Raw genomic sequence first — 20,740 nt, forward strand, 5'->3', positions numbered from 1 at the left:
CACCCGAGAAACGACAGACCTCCCGGTTCAGAGGGGAGCCCCCGCCCCGGCTCCCGGCGGGGAGGGACCCGCCGGTCCCCGGCGGCGCCTGCGGGAGCGGCTGGCCCGGGGGAAGGAAACCTGGAAACCTCCTCTCCCGAGACTTCCCCGAGTTTAAAAGCAGGTGTGCGACACCGTCTCTCGATTTGGGACATTGGCGATCAGTGCCCAGAAGTGGGAAGACGGAGGGAGACCTTCCGTATAAACTTTGAGCCTGATTCCAGTGGGAGCACAAATAATAACAGTTTCCAGGCTTTTGTCCCCGGTTTCCAAAATAACGCATAAAATCAAGTGTGCCCCTTGGGTCATTTTTCTCAGCCTTTGTGTCAACGCACCTCTGCTTTTAACTCCTCACTGCATAGTTTAATCCACCCCTAAATTTCTCCAAGCCCGTCCTGATCTCTGGCCTGAGTTAGAAAGAAGCCGGAGCTACTTTTATTTGTAAGGAGCCGCAGGGGCTGGAGAACCTCTCCTGGGCAGGGGGGAGGTTTGGAGCCGGGGGGGGAGGTTTGGGAGCCGGGGGGGGGGGGGGTTGGGAGCCGGGAGAGGGAGAGGGGGGAGCCGGCTGTGAAGGCGCGGTCGGACCGCGCTGCTCTCCGCCGCACGGGAGGCAGGATCCGCACGGGGAGGCGTGGGGTCCCCCCTTCTGAGCGCACACACAAACACGAGAGGGGCAGAAATGTGGAGACTTGTCGAGAGGGGAAGATAAATAAGAAATAGCAAAAGAAAAATTTGTTCGGGATTAAAATCCGGGGGAGAAAAAAAGGCAGCTCGCAGAAAGAGGAGTCCTGAAAGTTTCCGCTGGCTCTCCTCGTATTTTCTGTAGTTTGAACTAGGGTGTTGGAGTCACATCACGGAGGGCATAATGCCATCTCCGTGGGTCTGTATTTGTAGGACCAAAATATTAAGGGGCATTCTTTCTACTTCGATGGGTTTCCCAGCAAGGGCTCAGAAAGGAGCAACACGGCTAACTGGCACCTTTAAGTACCAAGCTATGGGGCAAAGGATGTATTGTAAGAACAGGTGAGAGTATGCTTGGCATAGCTAGTATTTATTGGCATTATCCAAAAGGAATAAGTCAAAGATAAAGAAATGTTAGGTATTCCATGACACAATTGTCGCACAAACTGCCTTCAATCAAGTTGTTCTGTTTTCAGGGCTCTTTTGCAAGCATCTTCCACCCGCTCGGTTTGAAGGGGGAGATCTCCTGGGCTGTTCTGCATTTCCAGGGACGATCAAGTCCATCCTGAGAGAAAAAAGTCGCTTTAGAAGGAGAAAAAGTGCTTCTTCGTGGAGTTCAATGTATTTTTTTAAACGCCGTTATCTCAGAGAAAAGGCCTCTCGTAACAGATTCCTAGATCGTGTCAAATTATAACAAACTGAATCGCAAGAAGCAATTACAAAGCAAATATTGTGATCGGTGTTGTGGGTAAAATCGGAGCCGGGTTTATAGAGGAATATTAACTCTGATTTTCTTTTTTTTTTTTTTTTTAAATCAACAGTGATTAGATTTGTGTTAAGTCTAAAGACCTTTTCCTGTAGATGGCGTCCTTTGGGTACTGAGTATTCAATAATAATACAGTCGTGCTCAGGAGATTTTATTAAGCCTTAGATAATAAAATAATTAATAATTTTTTTAGTTATGTATTTATTGAAAGTGAAAAAACCTTGATTTATGGTAAGCAAAAGTGTGTTTCTCCTTCACGTGGATGCAAATAAAAACTGTTTGAATAAATAAGTTGTTTCTGAACATTTTGTTGTCAAAGTGTTAAATGTCCCCGTCATTTTTATTCAAACACTAACATGATTACAGCCAATTATATATTCACCAGTGTTCTTTATTTTAGAGTAATTGTACTTGTCACTAATAAAACAGAGACATAATGGATCGCTACTGTTCTGAATTTTAAAGCAATTTTCTGTAATTTGATTGAATTATACATCGTCTCCGCTACTTTTTTTATTTCTATATTTTGAAATCCTATTTTCTTGAAAATTGCAGCTCTATTCCTGTTTTGTTGTTCCTGAAGTAACGAAACCTTCTGTAACATTTATAAATAGAGCCTCGTCCCTTTTGAAATGTGGAAAATCATAATTTCAGCCCCAGCATACTGAAAGCTTTAGACTTCAAATCCGAAAGGCCGGAGGAGCGCCTCAACCAGAACACTTGGCTCAGCGCGGTGTCCTCCTTTGAGAGGAGAAGCAGAACATAAGCAGAGAAAACAAAACCGCGACGTGCATAGGAAGGTTTGATCACTTTATTGCAATGATTTGGTGCGCTTCTTGGGGCTCAAACATAGAAGCACGCCAAGACTAGCAGTTCAGTTGCTAATATTTACCACCGGAGAACACGTAAAGACACGGAACACTCCTCCAAGCAATTAGAGCGACTATCCGTATACCGTCCGTCTATTCTTTTATGTGGCGATTGTAAGTAAGAACCCCGGGAATGACTTGGCTATCTTTAGGCACAGACAATAGAGAGGCAGAATGATACAGGAGCGTGTGGAGATACCGCACACGCGTGGAAAATATTGCGCTGAGTTGTCATACTGCTCCTCGGGGTGTTTTGCTGAGGATGAGCTCTCAGAGGGTTGGTTTTTTGTTGTTGTTTTTCAAAGCCGAAAACATGCCTTTAATTTAGCAATTGTATCAACCATCAACGCGATGAGATACGAGCTGCCTTGTCGCCAAACACGAATCAAAAAATAATACAAAGGCTTTCACAAGTTAATTTCATATGACAAAACACGTGCCCACCACAACAGATAAAGTTAAACCACCGTTTGCAAACCGTGCGGTTGCGTGAAAAGGTATCTCTTAGGTACGCGTACCACAGTCAAACACGAATGTTTTTTCTGCGATTCTGTAAGGAAAAAATAAGGGAAGGCGCGGAAATGCAGGAGGCTCCCTGCGAGAGCATGCCAGCGAAGCCTGAGCAGGGCCCGATCCCGACCGTCAGTGAGAACACGCTTCTTGCTTTTGCGGATTCACGGTTTGATATAACCACAGAAATTAGCTTGTAGTCTCCTTGGAAGGAAAAAAGAACATGTTCTACTCCTAAACGCATATCTTTTTATTAATTCCGACGTGTATAAGGACTTGTGAGCCTTTTCTTTACCCTTTCCTTGATGTTTTGAAATGAATGTGGAAATAATTACATCCTCTGCTAGTATTCTGCTAGTAGGCAAATGGAAATTATTTATTTGTGTGAGTTTCCGGAGCTACGGCATGATTTCATTATTTAGGTGGAATTTATAGCTCGATTATAATGAACATTGTTCTCTAAAAATTCCCTAGGAAACATAACCTCTGCGTGTGGGTGTGCAAGCCTATGCGAGCACCCCATCTAAAAGGTGGAGAGGAGAAAACACACAAAGGAGATGCATCCCGGGAGGACTCTCTTTCAACGTTTTTCCTCTCCGTATTGCCAGTGCACGGAAAGTCCGTCCGCAGCCGCTCCTCTTTCTTGGTCAAATTATTGTCGCGGCAAAACTACAAACCCCAGGCTTTAGCGAGGCACCGTCCGTGCTCGGTGGGAGGGACACAAATGGGATTTAACTTGTTGCCAGTCATTTTTGTGTGTTTGTTTGTTTGTGCTGGTGCTTTAAAAGCGAAACAAATTCCAGAAACAAAGCGGGGGGGTGGGGGGTGGGCTGGGGAGGGAGGGAGGAGGAAAACAAGCTCTGTATAAAAGACATATCATATTAAAATAATACATGAACACACCCACTGATATCAAGGGTACGATATCAGCCCTTCCCCAAGAAACTTATTTATAAGTGGTAGCGGTTATAATCATCCAACGAGCCCCTTACCATCACTCCCCCCTCCCTCCGCTAAAGAAAGAAAGAAAGAAAACATGGAGACCACCCTGCCCGATGTAAAAAGTGTTCAGAACAACCTACATAAAGAGGCAACTCCTGCGAGCCCTACTCATGCGAGAAGACCAAGGAGCGGGCAAGGTCTGCTTCCCGGGCAGCCTCCTCGGGGCTAGAGCAAAGTGCGGGTCCGCCCGGCCGTGCGGCGGCCGGAACGAGCACCGGCACCGGACTCCGGCACCTCCTCCTCCTCCTCCTCCTCCCGCCCGAGCCCCAGGCACGGGCAGGGCTAAAACCGGCTTTGCTCCCAGGCTCGCCAAACGCCTTCTCCTGCAGGGCTGTAGGACTGGCTATGGCTTTTGTGCTACACCGGGCATTTTGCTGTGGTTACAAGGGGGCCCCGGGGCGGGCGGGCGGGGGGGTGGGTAGGGGAGGATGTTGCGCTTTTGTAGGCCCTAACAATCGGATGATGCGCGGCTGACCTCGCCGAGCCCGGGGTTCCGCTCAGCGGAGGGGTGCGGTGGAGGTGCGGGGCGGGCCGAACGGCGGGGCAGCTCCGCGGCCGGCCGCCCTCTGCGGAGCGCCCGGGTGACACGGCGCCGGGAGGAGAGAGCGCGCCTGCCCGGCCCTGCGCCGGGGAGGGGGAGCGTCTTTTCTCTCGAGTTACCGAAAAACTGCAAAACCAGATACATGTGTCATTTGCCAAAGATTACGTTTATAAGAGGCTAAAGAGCTTTAGAACAACACCATGAAAATATTCCAGCAACAGCTCCTTTGGAGTCAAAGAGCAGCTAGAAGTCTCTTCGAGCACTTTTAGGTTGGTGTGTTTTGGTTTTTTTTTCCTCCAGGTCGTTCTTTTTCCCTGTATTTTATTTCCCGATTCGTTAATTCAATCTGATAACTCCTGCAAAAGCACTGTGTTGGCCAAGAACATTTTAACAGTAAACACAGAAGAAAATAAAATGACATATTTAAACCTCGAGAACAGTACCAGGTTTTTAACTTGTCCATTTCCCCCCTGCATTTTATTATCGTCGTCTGCGTAACTCTACGGGTAATTCTTAAGGGATATTTTAATTTTCGGTTTGATTCCTGAATTAGGGAGAGCTTTTGTTACACAGGGACACGTATTACCTAGGCAGGTGTGACGGCTCTCTTATGCATGCTGGCATATAAAATAATAGCGACATTTAGGATCTAAAAAAACGCACGTCTTAACGTTAAAGTTGGCAGCGAGTGTAAAAATAATCTGTTCTGAAAAATTCTGGCAGTGGCAGCTGAACACACCAAATCTAGTGGATGCTCCACACTCTCCACATAGGCTTTCTGTGGATGGTATTCTACAGCTACAGGAATAAATAAATAAAATCTTCAGCTTTTAATTAAGGCGATTTCATTCAGACCTCTCCACCCAGCGTAGCCGCCCGTGGGAAACGTATACTCCAATGTTTACTCGGATCTCTTTCTGTCACTATTCTATCTTGTCTTACGCTCACGACATCAGCAAAGCTCTCTGGCCCTTACAGCCATTGTTCCCTATTTCCACGTTCTCCGTCCGACCTCTGCCCGTCCAAGAAACTTCCTAAAGTTCGACAGGAGGGGAACTCTTAGCACCTAGTTGGTTAATGCCGTTGTTTTAACGCTACCTCTCCCCTAGCTGCGCAGGCTTCTCAAAGGTATACCGTGTCCCGCTGGCTGTTCTTTATGGCAAGTGCAGCTTCTCAAAAGATCATCGGATGGAGAAATTTAGCTCTTCTTGAAACATTTAAGCAACTGAGCAATTAGTTCTGAATGGGGGTGGGGGGAGGGAAGACTAGAGAGCTTAGAGGAGGGGGGGGGGGGGGGGGAGAGGAGATACAACACAACTAGCCCGAAAACAACAGGGGTGGGGATGCATGGGAGGGGGACTTAAAATGTTTGTATTTAAAGGGTGCTTGCAAGGTCTTCGGCACAATATGTGCTGCTCTCCTTAAAGGGGCACTGAGTGCCAATAACCATTAGTCATCCAGCAGGGACTTTTCACTACAGTTCTATCTTTAGGGGGAGTTCCCCGAAGTCTCCGAAGGGAACATAGCTGCGGATTTCAAACCCGGTCCAGTTCCAGTCACACAGTGCCTGCGTACCTGCTGCAAGAGAAGGGAGAGATACTTACCACAGTTTCGGGTGTGCGCCGATAGCCCAAAGGTCTCTGCAAGTGCTCCTTTCCTCTGCGGAATACTCTCTTGCATCCGAGGCAGTTCCCAGTCTATATTTGATGTTAACATCTATGCTATCTCAAACACGAGGCTCTCCCATAGACATTTTTTCCAGGGTTTTCAAGCAAATTTCTCGGTGCCACAATGTTATGATGGAAGGATGCTGAAATGACAGGCCTCGTAGACGCTTGTCTTAATCATCGGCTTCTTAATTTAGTTTTAGTGCTGTGGTTTTGTGTGTGTGCGTGTGTGTGTCTGCGCGTGTGTGCGCGCAAGAGAAGCCTCTGACAACCTGCAGCTTCCTAATGACTGACGAGGCAGGGCTGCTGCAGCAAAGTAACACTTCCCTGGTGTGAAGACCTCTTACTGGGAAGTTTAGTTCACTACTGTTCTCGCAATCCTAATCGTATAACCTGTAACCAAAACCCATGGAAGAAGGATACAGCATGCTAGATAGACTAACTTCTAATCACTGAACCTTAGCACCACTACCAGCTGTTGAGGATTAACTGGAAGTTGGCTAGAGACGGACACCTAAACTTAAATCTACAAATGCGGGTAGAAGGGTGGACCGTTGAATACTTCTTCCTCTCCCTCTTTGCCTGCATTCATCCGTCCACCTTCAGTCCCATTCACCCCTCTTCAAAATGTTTGACTACCTCTTTCTCTTTGTTAGTGCACCGCTCTGTCCCCATTCGCCATGCCTTAGCAGCAGGGTATCAGTGTCTGCTGAGCAGCCCTTACCTTAATTGCCCAGGTAACCTGGAATAAATAAGGCAAGCTTAGAGTCAAGGGGGAATAGAATTAAATATGCGTACATCCAGGCATTTACTGTACCGAATGTGATATTACTGACTGTTAAACCAAAGTGTCCCGACTCGTTTCATGGAAGCATGATGCCATCAAAGCGTGGTTATTAAATACCCTTTCTTCATGGCTGAAAAAACCCTCATTCATTTCTTAAGCTGTCAGTACATTTTAGCAGCTTAACCCCTTGAAAGAGTCTGAGAGTACAGAGCCGCTCTACCCGTGTGAAGGGGGATTGAAGGCTGGGGCTGGGGGGTGGCGGGGGGGTACGCTATATCCATTGAGCTTACAGTGGAGAGGGTCTGTTTTTCCTTTGGCCTTTAATTAAAAAAAAAAAAAAAAACAAAAAAAAAAACACCATAAATTTAAAAAAGAAAAACCAAAAAACCAACCAAACAAAAAAAACACCACAAAAAAAAAAAAAAAAACACACAAAAAAAAAAAAAACGAGGGAGAAAACTGTGCTGTTGAAACACTATTCCTATGAGTTATACCCAAGAACTGCACGGAGATCGCTGCTGAATGGCACTTCAGCCAGGACGTTTCAGCTCAGCCATTCACCCCCATCCTGACCCCGGAGTCGGACCCTCTCAGCCCATCCCCGCTGCTCAGTGCGGCAGGTCCACACCGCAGGCTAGCGCGCAGGTGAGGGAGCATCTACGCCCTGCAGGGAGCCAGGTCCCCTCTGCACACCCACCCCTGGTTCACGAGGTTGGGGCCATGTCCTTCCCCTCCACACACAAGCTTCTTCTCCAGACACCCCACAAAAACTTCCCTATTAGAAAATGTTGCCATGAGGGGCCTTCTTAGAAGAATTCGAGTTTAGCCAGAGCTGACGGGTCACACCGGCCGCTCACGCAGTGCTACGACGCACAAAGCCACCACTGAAGTGAATGGGAGTCGTGGCCAGGGCAGAGCTCAGGGAAGAACTGGCATTAGAGCAAGATTCCCACATTTCCAAAGTAAATATCTCCAGTTTTATAAATGGAGAATTTTCGGCAGAAGAAAAAAAAAGAGAGGGACTCGAAACTTAAAGTCCAGCAGAAATAATAATTGACGTGGCTTCTCTTGCATATCCTTTTCTGTCCTGTAAACAGTGAATTAATCTTCATGGGCTTAGAAAGATATGTGCTACATATTGGACGCAACATTTCCTTTTTTGGTAGAACTGTATATCCACGGCATTAAAAAAAATATAATATAAATCCTATGTTTGTGCACAGAGCTTTATCCTGCACCCGTGACAAATGACTGAATGTTAAATCTAGATCACGAAACTTTTTAAAAGCGTGCTTCTCTTGGTGCTAGCCCTTTGCTTAGAAATGCAAAAAGATAAAACATTTATTTTCTTCCTTGCTACATTTTCATCCCTGATCACAACGCAAAGTAAACTCAGCTTTGACCTAAGAAACACCTCAACGCATTAAAATTTCAACAGGCAATGTCAGTGTTACATTAAACGAGAACTCCTCCAGTTCTCTGCAGAGCTGGGATTTGAATAAAACGTTCAATGTTAACAAACAATACACACGTTTGGCACTTTGTGTATTAAATGGATCAAAGCGATTTGATAAGGCACAATACACCATTTGTACAGACCTGATTGAGTTAATATAATATCAGCAAATTTTACAGCGAAATGAATCTGTTTCTTTTCTTTGTGTTTAAAACCAGCACAGATTACAAATTTTAATGATCTGAAAATGTTTGGTATACAAAATCATGCTTATTTCAGTATTAGCAAAAACACAAGAAATTTTTCAACACAAACACCCAGCTGTGTCTATTTTAAAAGCAGTTCAATGACAGCTTGCACTTATGAGCATGCAATCAGCTAATTTCGCTTTTTTTTTCTTCTGTGTTAATCAACACTTTCCTTCCTGCATATCAGAGTACAAATAGTATAGTTACTCCACATCAGTAAATGTTTACGTAACCTGTCCTTTCTCAAGAATCCGGTTACACCGAATCATTACATGCTAGACCGAGTAGGAAAACGCACTGGGCCCAGCCACCCTAATGGGATCCTAGTGCACCATAATGACACATATTAGTTAATGATCATCATAATCATAATAATATGCGGGAATCTTACCTTTCCTCTTACCCCTTGCCATGGTAGAGTCAAGTCATATCCTCCACATTGCACTCATCCTCGAGAATTCCCATACATTGACTTCAGTGTTGAGCAATGAAATAATTACAAATTGACATGATTTTTTTAACTGCATTTCTAAAAAAAAAAAAAAAAAAAAAAAAAAAAGGTAAAAAATAAGCGTGGTCGATCATTGACTTTTATCTCTTTTTTTGTCAGTAGCAACCTGTTATGAAATTGGATAAATAAATACAATTGTGGTGAGGTCATTCGAGGTTAATCCAATGCACAGAGTTCATGCCATTCCCAATTGCAATTGTTTATTACCGGTCCATTGTAATTGTTCTCGTTATTTACTCTCCCTTTCTCACACTCGCTCTCCCTCCCTCACAGACACACACATACACATACAAACACATACATAAAACGCACATCTACACACAACCACGTTTGCTGCACGGAGCTCTAACCTGAATTTTCCCGGGATAAATTGTTTTAGCTGGGCTTGAGCTGCACGTATTATTTCTGCGGCACATTTTTTTTCGCTGCAGCACAACCGTAAACTTTGGGTAGCTTAACGGGGCGCTATACGTTGCCTTTGCCTACAGCTTCGGTTTGAATGGGATCAGCACTCTCTCTATCCGTTACATTTCCCCTTCTGCTTCCCAAGTAAGAAAGCTGAGCGATTTATTTCGCTTTGTTTCGGGGCTGATTTTTCTCCCCGTGCTGACGGTGAGAAACGACGTGATGTGGGTGATTAAGACCCAGTTCCGCGGTCCCGGGAAGCCGCAGCCGTGAGCCCGAGTCCCTGCCGCCGCCAGTAGCCGAAGGGCGCCGGGCGGAGCGCGCCGGTCCCCATCCGCTCCAACGGCCTCGGGGGCACCCGAGCCCCTGCCCCCCTCCCTCTCCCCTCCCCCAGCAAGACTAAACCCCGCGGAACCGAGACCCCGTGGCCGGACACCGCGGGCCGGGCCGGGCCAGGTCGAGTCGGGGGGGCGGCAAGAAATCGCGACATATATTTCACGGGGTTATTAATGCTATTATTTATTTTTTACACCTGACACGCGGCCTGCGCTTTTCTGTCTGAAACCACCCGGCAAGGCAAAGGAGGACGCAGGAGGGCCCCGTCGCCCCCGCGATGCGCCGGCGGCCCCGCAGGGGAAGCGGCGGGCGAGCGGGAGCTGCGCGGGGCTGGGGAGGGAGCGGCGGGCAGGGGAACGCGGTGCCCGGCCCCGCCGCCGGCCTGGCGCCGCGCCCGGCCGCCGGAGACACGGAGAGAGAGCGGAGAGGAGGCGAGAGGAGAGGGTCCGCTCCTTTCCGTGCCTTCCCAACTCACATTCCGGAGCGTGGCGGACACGGACCGAGCGGGCCGGAGCAGACCGTCTTCCCCGGCAGGCCGCGGGCAGCGGCCTCCGCCCCGGGCCGCTGCCGGACCCCGGGCCTGAGGCGGCCAGAGGTCCGCCCCGCCGGCTGCGTCCCCGCCAGCTGAATATCTTTTTTTCCCTCCCTCTTGGTAAAATAACGAATAGAAATAACTGACACCGGGGCCTAGAAAAAATAAACTCGCCGAGCGACTTCGGCGGGATCCGCAAAGTAGTACCTCCGCCGCCGCCGGTGCGCCGCGGCCTCCTCACCCACCCGGCCTCCCACCCCGCCTCCTTCGCCGCCAGAGGAGGGGGCAAAGAGGGACGGGGCAACTTTAGTCCACCGGCTAAACTACGAAGTAGGCAAACCGCCCGGGCCCGCAGCCGTGGGACGGGCGCTGTTTGTTTGGCGTGAGGGGATTTGTGCTCGGAGCGACGGGCGGGGGGGCGCGGGGGGGGGAGGGGGGGGGGCGCGCAAACCGCCGCGGTGATGCGCCCCTGCGCCGGTATCCCTGCGCCGCGGGAGCCGCGGCGGCGGGGGGCGGGCCGGCGGCGGGGGGCGGGCGCGGGGAGAGGCGGGGCGGCGGGCCGCCATTGGCCGGCGGGCGGGCAGACGCGCCGGCACGCCGCCGGCCCTGATTGGGCGGCCGGTGGGAAAGGTTAAACCAAAAAATTTTTTACAGCCCCGGTGCGTGTCTGCAGCTCTGAAATTAATTGCGGCCAGGGCGGTCTGTATAGCCCGTCTCCGCTCGCTCCTCGCCGACCCGCGGCTGCGGCTGCTCCTTCCTCCCCCCTGCTCTGCCTTGCCGGGGGAACCAGGCACCATGAAGTAGCTTTTTTTTTTTTTTTTTGTGTGTGTTTGTGTGTTGTTTTTTTTTTTTTTTTTTTTTGTTGGGCTTTCAGAGGGTTTTTTTTCCCCTTTTTTTCTCCTTTTTTTTTTTTTTTCCTCCGCTCTGACTCGGTTTGATTTTATCTGATTGGTGATTATTATTACTATTATTTTTTTCCCTCCCCGGCGGTTCCTGTCCTTGCTACATGACTTGCCAGCGCTTGAGACTGCGGTCCAACTGCGCTGCCGCCGCCGCCGCCGCTGCCGCCGCCGGTGGTGCCGCCGCCGCCGCCTCGGCCACCGCCGCCGCCGCCCCGCGCGCTGCTCCCTCGGCCGCTGCAACTTTCCCCCTCAGACTAGTGTGTGATGTTGGACATGGGAGATAGGAAGGAAGTGAAAATGCTGCCGAAATCCTCCTTTAGCATAAACAGCCTGGTGCCCGAAGCCGTCCAGAGCGACAACAACCACAGCAGCCACAGCCACCACAACAGCCACCACCCCCACCACCACCACCACCACCACCACCACCACCACCACCCGCCGCCGCAGCAGCCCCAGCGAGCCGCCGCGGCCGAGGAGGAGGACGAGGAGAAGGGCCAGCTCCTCCTGCCGCCCCCCGCCGCCGCCGCCGCCGCCTCCGGCGCCCTGGAGGTGGCCAAGGCGGACATGCTGGCGGGCAAAGGCGACGCGGGCGCGGCGGCTGCGGCGGCGGCGGAGCTGGAGGAGAAGGAGAAGGCGGCGGAGGAGAAGAAGGGGGCGGCGGAGGGGGCCAAGGACGGGGAGAGCGGGAAGGAGGGGGAGAAGAAGAACGGCAAGTACGAGAAGCCGCCGTTCAGCTACAACGCGCTCATCATGATGGCCATCCGGCAGAGCCCCGAAAAGCGCCTCACGCTCAACGGCATCTACGAGTTCATCATGAAGAACTTCCCCTACTACCGGGAGAACAAGCAGGGCTGGCAGAACTCCATCCGCCACAACCTCTCGCTCAATAAGTGCTTCGTCAAGGTGCCCCGCCACTACGACGACCCGGGCAAAGGGAACTACTGGATGCTGGACCCCTCCAGCGACGACGTCTTCATCGGGGGAACCACCGGCAAGCTCCGCCGGCGCTCCACCACCTCGCGGGCCAAGCTGGCCTTCAAGCGGGGCGCCCGGCTCACCTCCACCGGACTGACATTCATGGATAGGGCAGGATCCTTGTACTGGCCTATGTCCCCCTTCCTCTCCCTGCACCACCCCCGGGCCAGCAGCACTTTGAGTTACAATGGGACCACGTCCGCCTACCCCAGCCACCCCATGCCCTACAGCTCAGTGTTGACTCAAAACTCCTTGGGAAACAACCACTCCTTTTCCACGTCTAATGGGTTAAGTGTTGATAGACTAGTCAATGGAGAGATACCTTATGCCACTCATCACCTCACAGCAGCAGCTCTGGCCGCCTCAGTGCCGTGTGGCTTGTCAGTTCCCTGCTCCGGCACCTATTCCCTAAACCCCTGCTCTGTAAACCTCCTAGCAGGACAGACGAGTTACTTTTTCCCCCATGTTCCTCACCCTTCAATGACTTCTCAAAGCAGCACTTCAATGACGGCCAGGGCAGCCTCCTCCTCCACGTCGCCACAGGCGCCCTCCACTCTCCCCTGTGAGTCCTTAAGACCTTCTTTGCCAAGTTTTACAACGGGACTTTCCGGAGGACTTTCTGATTATTTCACACATCAAAATCAGGGGTCTTCTTCAAACCCTTTAATACATTAACATCCATGGGATCAGACTGTAAGTGAACATTTTACACACATTTGCATTGTAAATGATAATTAAAAGAAAAAAAAAGCAAAACAAAAAAGTCCAGGTATTTTTTATTAAGTCCCCCATTTTCTGTACGTTTGTTCAGTCTTTAGGGTTGTTTATTATTCCACCAAGGTGAGGAGTGTCAGCAAGGTGCAATGTGGGGAGATTACATTGTAGACTATGAAGTTTGGAAGACAAAATTATAGTAGAATGTGTATCTAAATAGTGACTGCTTTTGCAATTTTTTTATTCAAATATGATAAGTCTATCACTAAAAGCCGCCAGATTCTCCATGTTTGCAGTATTATAAGTTATCATGGATATGTCGGTGGGTGCAGACCTTGAGAGAAAAAAAAAAAAAAAACAAACACTAAATTTATGAAAACTATAAAAACCTTAAAATGTGATTTGTATTTAAGCAGAATTAATACTGAAAGATGCCCAAGAACTACATTTTGGCCATTTATTATTTTATCCTTTTCTTTACTGAACTTCTTTTTTTTGGGGTTCCTTTTTTTGTTTGTTTGTTTGTTTGTTTACTTTTAGACCAAAGATTGGGTTTTAGAAAATGCACTCAGTGTACGGAGTAATTTAAAAAAAACAGCAACATTATTTCAGTTTGCAGCACTGCCCGTTCAAATGAATCAGAAGGGGACAAAATTAATGATTGCCTTCAGTTTGTGTTGTGTATATTTTGATGTATGTGGTCACTAACAGGTCACCTTTATTTTTTTTCTAAATGTAGTGAAATGTTAATACCTATTGTACTTATAGGTAAACCTTGCAAATATGTAACCTGTGTTGCGCAAATGCCGCATAAATTTGAGTGATTGTTAATGTCGTCTTAAAATTTCTTGATTGTGATACTGTGGTCATATGCCCGTGTTTGTCACTTACAAAAATGTTTACTATGAACACACAGAAATAAAAAAATAGGCTAAATTCATATATACTTGATAGTTTTTTTGTCTCTTTTATTAACTAAAATTAATATGCCAGAGGCTTTAAAGTTACAGGGAGATCAGAGCGCTGCTTATTACAGCAGTCCACCATTTTTCATATGCTCCTTTCTCCCTCCGCACCGCCCCCCCCCCCCCCCCCCCCCCGTACCTCCGATCATATTGTCTTTAACAACAGTATTTTCAAATGTAAAGGATCAGGGTATTTAATTAAACATCACGGCCACCATAGTGATGTCCATTTTGGGGCAGAACTCTGATCAAGTTTGCTTAAAATTTGTTAGGGTGAGGTAGGGTGTCTGACTGGAAACTGCCTTACGTTGAAGGTGCTTCAAATTGCGTACGTATATATATATATACACACAGATCTAAAATTTAAGTATGTGTGCACACATTAGAAAAATAAAAGGTGCATTATTACATAGATACATGTTGTTCTTGCAATCTCTGAAATGCATTCAAAGAGTTGTTCTTCTGAGGGAAATTAATTTCGACTCTATGTCAACCGGAGGTAAACTAACTATGAATGTGTATGTGTGTGTATATACATATACATATTAGCTTTCATATAGTCATTTGATCAAATTTAACAAGCTATGATCCGTATGTGGATAAAATGCGATCCTTACCTTAAAGGAACACTGTTCCGGAAGTACTTATACTATATGTATTTATATACTTTTAATGCTGCAAACGCTTTGGCTTTCAATATTGCAAAAGTAGCGACCGTGTCCCATCTGGGAGCTCTGCCCGCGCCCCCGTGGCCCCCGGGCGGCGGGGGGGTCGCAGCCCATTGCGGCCAGGCGGAGGGCTGGCGGGGTCACGTGACGCCCTTGGCTTGCATACCGATGTTCCAACGTTCTGGGGGGGGGAGAAAAAAAAAACCACCACAAAGCCAGAAAACCCAAACCCCCAAACCTGCGTGGATGCACTTAAATGGAAAGTTTTGCACTGGAGCTCCTTCTCGCTCCCCGCCCGCCGCGGCAGCCCAGTCCCCCCGCGGCCGCCCGCAAGTACGCTCCGCTGCCCCGAGAGCAAGCCACGAGTTCTAAGGGGGCAACGCGACGAGTAATTTTAAGAAGCATTTAATCCTAAAAAGAATTGGTTTCTTGATGAGTTTAGGGGAGCCTATAAAAGCCGTGACTCTTGAAAATAATTAGAAAACTTGTGCAAAAGGTTTAGGAACTAATTGGACCCCGCGGCGAGTCCGCAGAGGACAAGTTGTTCATTTGTTACGTTTGTGTAGTCTAAACTGGGCTCTGCAGCAGTGCAATAAGCCGGCGACTGCTCACAATAGGCCCAGTGAAAAATAATCTCTAGGTCGGAGATATTATCGCAAACGCTTTAAAGAGCTGATCTTAGAAAGACGGAAAAGAGGAAGAAAAAGGGAAAAAAATGCCGGGGAGTGAATAAAGAAGCAACAGCGAATCTGAATTCTTGAAAGCAGAGTGTTTGTCATGCGGAAAGAATAAGGAGAGGGAGGGGAAGTCTTCCGAAAATAAGTAATAAATAAACAGATGCAAGCAGATCTGCAGGAAAGAGAGAGGAGTGAAAGGTTACGGATGAGAGATGGGACACCCAGCTCTGCACTGTGTGGGGGAGAAGGAGAGAAATCTCTGATATTCTTGGCTTTCACTCTCACTTCTGCAATTCAAAATTAATCATCACGATGAGAAAAAGGTTGCTTTGTTTGGGGATAAAGAGATGATACCACCACTTGGAAGCGCCTACCCTTCCCCATATTCTTCACTCTATTGTCATTAAAAGAAGTGATGGCAAAAAACTAAAAACCAGAACTCCTTTACAGCAAGCCTATCAGAAACAATAAAATGAAATAGGTGTGATTTAAACTCTTGAAGCCTCGAGATCCCATTCTGTATACTTGTGCCTAAGCAAATTAAAAGAATGGCATCTGCTGCAGCTGACAAAGGAAATTATTTATTATTAACCACTTGCAATTGGTTGTATACTGTAGGAAATCCAATAGCACATACTTAAAAGTATTATTTAGTTCGCAATGTAAAAAAAATCCGATGACAGTATACTAAAAGGAGGAAAAAGACCAGTCAGGTTGGAGGAAAACAGAATCTCGCCATGTCAGAGTTTGGGGTTGGCTAATAAGCATTAATTAGATAAGCGTGATGCATAATAATTCCTGAAAAGGGTAGCCCTGATGTATGTCTCTCCAGACTTCGTTTAAGCAAGCACTCTCTCTCAATGGTCTCCTTTAGGTTCAGTCTAGCAAAGTGCTGCCTAAGCAGTTCAGGTGCCACAGACTTTTCCCTCTTGCTCTTACACTGGGGGAAGGGGTAGCTGTTGAGCTGGTAATTTATTCACGTTTCCATACACATATTACCAGCAATGAGACTGTCTTTGTAAGGGGAAAAAAAAAAAAAAAAAAGCGCTAAAGTTGTCACGGATTGTAGCGAAACTGCCAAGGCCCCAAATATGCCTTTACCTTTGCCTGCTCCCCAGCAAGAGAAACCCTTTTGTTCGCTGAAGATGTCTTTTAGGCTACTCTTTGCAGAGGCTCGCTCGGTACTAATTGTGAGGTTGTGGTTGGTTTTTGGTTGGGTTTGGATTTTGGTTGGTTTTGGGGGTTTTGTTTGTTTGGGTTTTTTTGGTTTTGTTTTGTTTTTAAGCAGGCAATAATTCTGTTATCTGATACTTGTTTCTTTGGTGGTTTATGTGTAAAATCCTCAAGCTAAGCTTTCAGATTTTTTTTTTTTTTTAATATACACATTTCTAGAATGTTGCGGTGTCTTTGCGTCGTTTCTTTAGCGTTTCCTAATTTAGAGTGTTTATGGGGGACAGATGGTCTTTATGGAATTAAGGAGCTATTGTTATATTCCTAGTTGATGTTTGAGGTGATTAACTTTGATCGCATAGATCGTAGGAGAAGAAATCTGCTCATCAAGAAACCTCCAATTACGATTTTAAGATTGCCTTTGCAAACATGTTTGAGGAATAATAAACTGTAACTGGAATCCACAATGCGATATTTGGCCAACCAATTTTTGACATATTTTAAATATTTTTCTTTTGTTTCAGTAAAATATGATCCGTTATGTGGAATGTATTCTTACGAAAGGGTTTAAAAGGAAGTGAACAATAATATATTTTGCCTTAAATGGCACAAAACTACTGTTTGGGGGAGTGATGTTTTTTTTAATCCGGTACGTGAAAAAATAGTTTAACTGGGACGTCAATTTACTCTTTATAACTTCTGATGATGATTATTAAGATTTATGTCAGAAATTATGATTCAGGTACACACCCCCTCACCACTTCTGTTAATATGAGGTCTCAATCACCACGTATTCACTATTCACTGAAGCAAAACTCCCACTGAACGCCGGTTACGTTTTGACTGAACCACATCAGAGTTTTGCTTAAGAAAGAACGTTGAGCAAAACTCACTGTTTTATTAGTGACTATATTCTTTAATTGTTCGTATTTTCCCTTAGGACAGAAACAAACAAACAAACAAAAGTCTGCCTGTAGATAGTCACAGCTATGTACTTCATAGTATAATCGCGAATAATACACCCGCCCATGAAAGAAAGTAGATGCGCATACATATTACACAACTACAACGAATGGCACTAAATATGTATACAGACAGACACACACACACAACCCTACAGAGGTGTTTATCCATGCACTAGTGTCTGTAGTAGCTTTTCAGTGCACAAAACTGCCGAGATGTTCTTGTTTTGAATACCCCCCCTCCCCATCCCGTGGTGAAGGTGCCTGGGTAAATGGGTCAAAAAGTGGTGGAGAACTGGGTTAGAAAGAGGTGAAGGTGAAGATCATTAGAGGTTTTAGGGCTGGCTGTGGCTGTTTTGCTGGGTTTGTGTGACTGTGCCCAGAGGGCGGAGTTCCTGCACATTCCTACCTCACCGGAGAACCTGCCCTCAACTCCACTGCAGCTACTCCAGAGAGATGGGACCCTCCAGAAGAAACCTGCCCAGCAATCCCAGCAAGCCTTCCCGCCAGAAGGGTAGGTGCACTTCAAGAAAACCTTCCCTACTTCTTCTCCCAACAGGCAGATCCATGTGATACGAATGAATAGAGATGACAGACTTCTGTCTAAACGTACTGTTTCCCCGTGCCCCCTGATAAGCAGATCGCCCGTGCAACCGAAGCACAGTTTCAAAGCACCAGTTACACCAAAACTGCGTGTGCCTAATGTTAGGATTTTTCTCTCTCTCTCTTTTTTTTTTTTTTTTTTTTTGGTCTCTTCCTCAAAGTGTTTCCTCCCCCGGCCTCCCCCCTCCCCCTCGGGCTCTTTCGTTTCAATCGGTAAGTTGGAAGTTTCTTCGCCGGTTTCGCAGTTCTCATGGTTTATCTGTAGATTTTTTTAGCTTATTTTGTTAACGTGCTCTTTGTTTGCTTGTTTGCCACTAACGCCAGAGAAAGTCACAGGAGTGCAATGTTGTGTTTGCCTTTTTTAAGATGCCAGGAGAAACTGCCTCTACCTGCAAGAAAGGCGCACGGTGGCCCTTGGGGATGGGAGTCCTACGCCAGCACCGGGTGAGTGCGGAATTTACTCCTCTTTTACACTCAGGTATCAAGTAGCTACACTCGTGATTCGTGTCCGCTGGTATCAGGATGAGAGGGAGCGCGGTTCCAGCAGATCCCTGAGCGTTCCCTGTCTTTTTGGTCACGCTTGAGCGTAGAAATATTATGGGGGCTAGGCAAAATTCCCCGCCACCACTCATTCCGGGATGAAATTTGTTCCATCTCTGCTGTGTGAAAGACGATTTTAGCATGGCGAGTATAGGCGGATTCCGTAATGAATTATTTCTAAAAAATCTGAGCCTGTCGTTTGAGAAAAAACTATGGGCTTCTCGCACCTTTCGGGGGTTGTGTAAAGAGTGCTAATATCCCTAAATTCTCAGGAAAGCGACTAAAAGCCAAAAATTCTAGGAGAGCGAGGAGAGAGACCTTGTAAAAAACTGTACATCTAAAACTGAGCTGGGCTTTGCTCTGAGTGCTCCAGCGGAGCAAATGCGCCCTTACACCCGCCGACCCGATCACGGGCAATGTTCACGCTCATCGGAGAGCTCCAGGCACTCCCTTTGTTTTCCCACTCCCCAAATTCCGTGGCTGCGTTCTGGATGGATGGAGATTTACGTGCCGCAAACCGCAATCTCGGGATAGGGGCGGAAGTTTAAACCGCTGATTTGCTCAGCTTGCTCGTGCTTGCGGGTGGGGGCAGGCGTGGGGTGCGTGGGCAGGACCCCGGGACGGGGCCCTCTGGGGACCCACTTGTTCTCGTTTTGTTGTCCCGGCGTAGCGGAGAGAAAGAGCAACGGCTCGCGTCCCACTCGGCGGATGACTTTAACCCCCTTGCTCCCGCCATTTGTGGCCTCATGAAAATAATTGATTTTTTGAATATACAGCAAAATTAAGTTTTCCGCGGTGCCGTGAGCCGTGAGCGCAGGGGCGGCGGTACGGAGCGGCTCTCTCCCTCACACCGTGCGAAGGGCGCCGGGCCCGGGGGAGCGTGCGCTCGCACACGCACAGCACACGCCGGCCTCAGCTGCTGCCAGAGCCGCCGGCGTGTCGTCTGCCCGCCTCAAACCTGCCCCGGGGCGCCCCGCGGGGCACGGGTGGGACTCCCCACGCCCTGCTGTGCGGTGAGCGGCACCCACTCCCGCGTGTCCCCGGGGCAGGTTTGAGGCGGGCAGACGACACGCCGGCGGCTCTGGCAGAAGCTGAGGCCAGCCGCGGCAAGCCGCGCCAGAAGCCGCCGTGCCCGGACACGCGTGTCCGCGGGGCGAGGCGGGGGCCGGGCCGGGCGGACGGCGGGTGGCGGGCGGCGCTGCGCGGCGGCGGCGGCGCTGCGCGGCCCGCGGGCTGGGGGCGCTCGTGCCTCGCGGTACAGTCGCTGGCCCCGTCCCGGCTCCGCGGGAACCGGCAGCGCAGAGCCCCGCCACCTTCCTCAGAGCCGCTGTGATTCGGGGCCTCTCTTACGTCCCGGCGCTCACCCGCCAGTGGGTGAATCTGCGATTTGCAGGCGGCAGGCATTTGTGTTTGGGGGGCTTGAGTCCGCCCCCCCCCCCCCCCCCCCCCTTCAGAAAGGAGAAAAAATTGAAGTGTCCTTCTCCGTACTGACTGAGGTTTGCGTCTTGGTAGTCACCAAGAGACACATGCTGTGCCGTAGGGAAACGCATTTTAGAGTTCAAGTCCTCTTCCTGCGAACTGGTCCAGGATGCTCCGATCCAGGAACGGTATCGCAAAACCCACCTCCCACTCCACCGGGGCAAAGTAAACCAGCAAAACCTAGAAAAACAAAATCAAAGGAAATAAAACAAACCGTCAAAATAAAGAAATAACCAAAGCAACTACCAGCAACTCCCCCCCCCCCCCCTCCCTCAAGACCGTGTAACAGAATACAGCATCAGGCTAGCGAATTAGACTTAAAGCGAGCGGATTTGTTCTTCTCAATCGAGGAAATGAATGCGGACCGTCTGCAAAGTCCGTTTCAAAGAATTATCTCTAGGGAGTCCTCCAAATGTATTTGGAGTTATCCGTGATTTGAGAGGAAAGACTAAACGGGGGGGAGTCTGAGAAAAGCCTGCCATTGTCACCCTACCCTGAGGTGAGTAAAGCATCCCTGTAAAGTTAGCTGCAAAGAACTGCTTAACCTAAGACCGAGAGGTGAAAACTCTCCTCGCCCGGAGCCGCCTGGCCAGGGAGCCTGAATTTCGAGCTACAAAGGCGGCACGAAGCTCGGGCTCTCTTGGGTTTATTTTTTTTCTGCGGTGCGGAATTCAGAGCACTTTACTATTGATTTCGCAGGGGCATCTTTTACAGGGAGGTAGGAACACGTGAAAG

The 20,740-nt window shown here is 48.4% G+C and overlaps 1 protein-coding gene and 1 long non-coding RNA gene across 3 annotated transcripts; one reads left to right on the forward strand and one right to left on the reverse strand.

The window, feature by feature from the left end:
• Positions 1–1,069: 1,069 nt before the first annotated feature.
• LOC141942257 (uncharacterized) lies at positions 1,070–10,746 on the reverse strand. Of its 2 annotated transcripts, XR_012628582.1 has the most exons (3): positions 10,558–10,746; positions 8,958–9,095; positions 1,070–1,285 (listed from the first exon to the last, which is right to left on the reverse strand). It is a non-coding gene; the product is annotated as an uncharacterized LOC141942257 (long non-coding RNA). The 2 variants fall into 2 exon arrangements; XR_012628581.1 differs by lacking the exon at positions 10,558–10,746 and having other exon boundaries at positions 8,958–9,338.
• A 161-nt stretch (positions 10,747–10,907) lies between these two features.
• Positions 10,908–13,883, forward strand: FOXG1 (forkhead box G1). Its single transcript, XM_074865207.1, has one exon. The coding sequence runs from the start codon at positions 11,517–11,519 to the stop codon at positions 12,900–12,902; it is 1,386 nt and encodes a 461-aa protein (XP_074721308.1). The 5' UTR covers positions 10,908–11,516; the 3' UTR covers positions 12,903–13,883.
• The last annotated feature ends 6,857 nt before the right edge of the window (positions 13,884–20,740 follow it).

This window comes from Strix uralensis, chromosome 4 (genome assembly GCF_047716275.1).
Source record: "Strix uralensis isolate ZFMK-TIS-50842 chromosome 4, bStrUra1, whole genome shotgun sequence".
In the NCBI taxonomy this organism is placed as follows: Eukaryota; Metazoa; Chordata; class Aves; order Strigiformes; family Strigidae; genus Strix; species Strix uralensis.

Bases quoted from the DNA above. Each gene is read 5' to 3' on its own strand.
- FOXG1 (XM_074865207.1), top strand. From the start codon at position 11,517: ATGTTGGACATGGGAGATAGGAAGGAAGTGAAAATGCTGCCGAAATCC.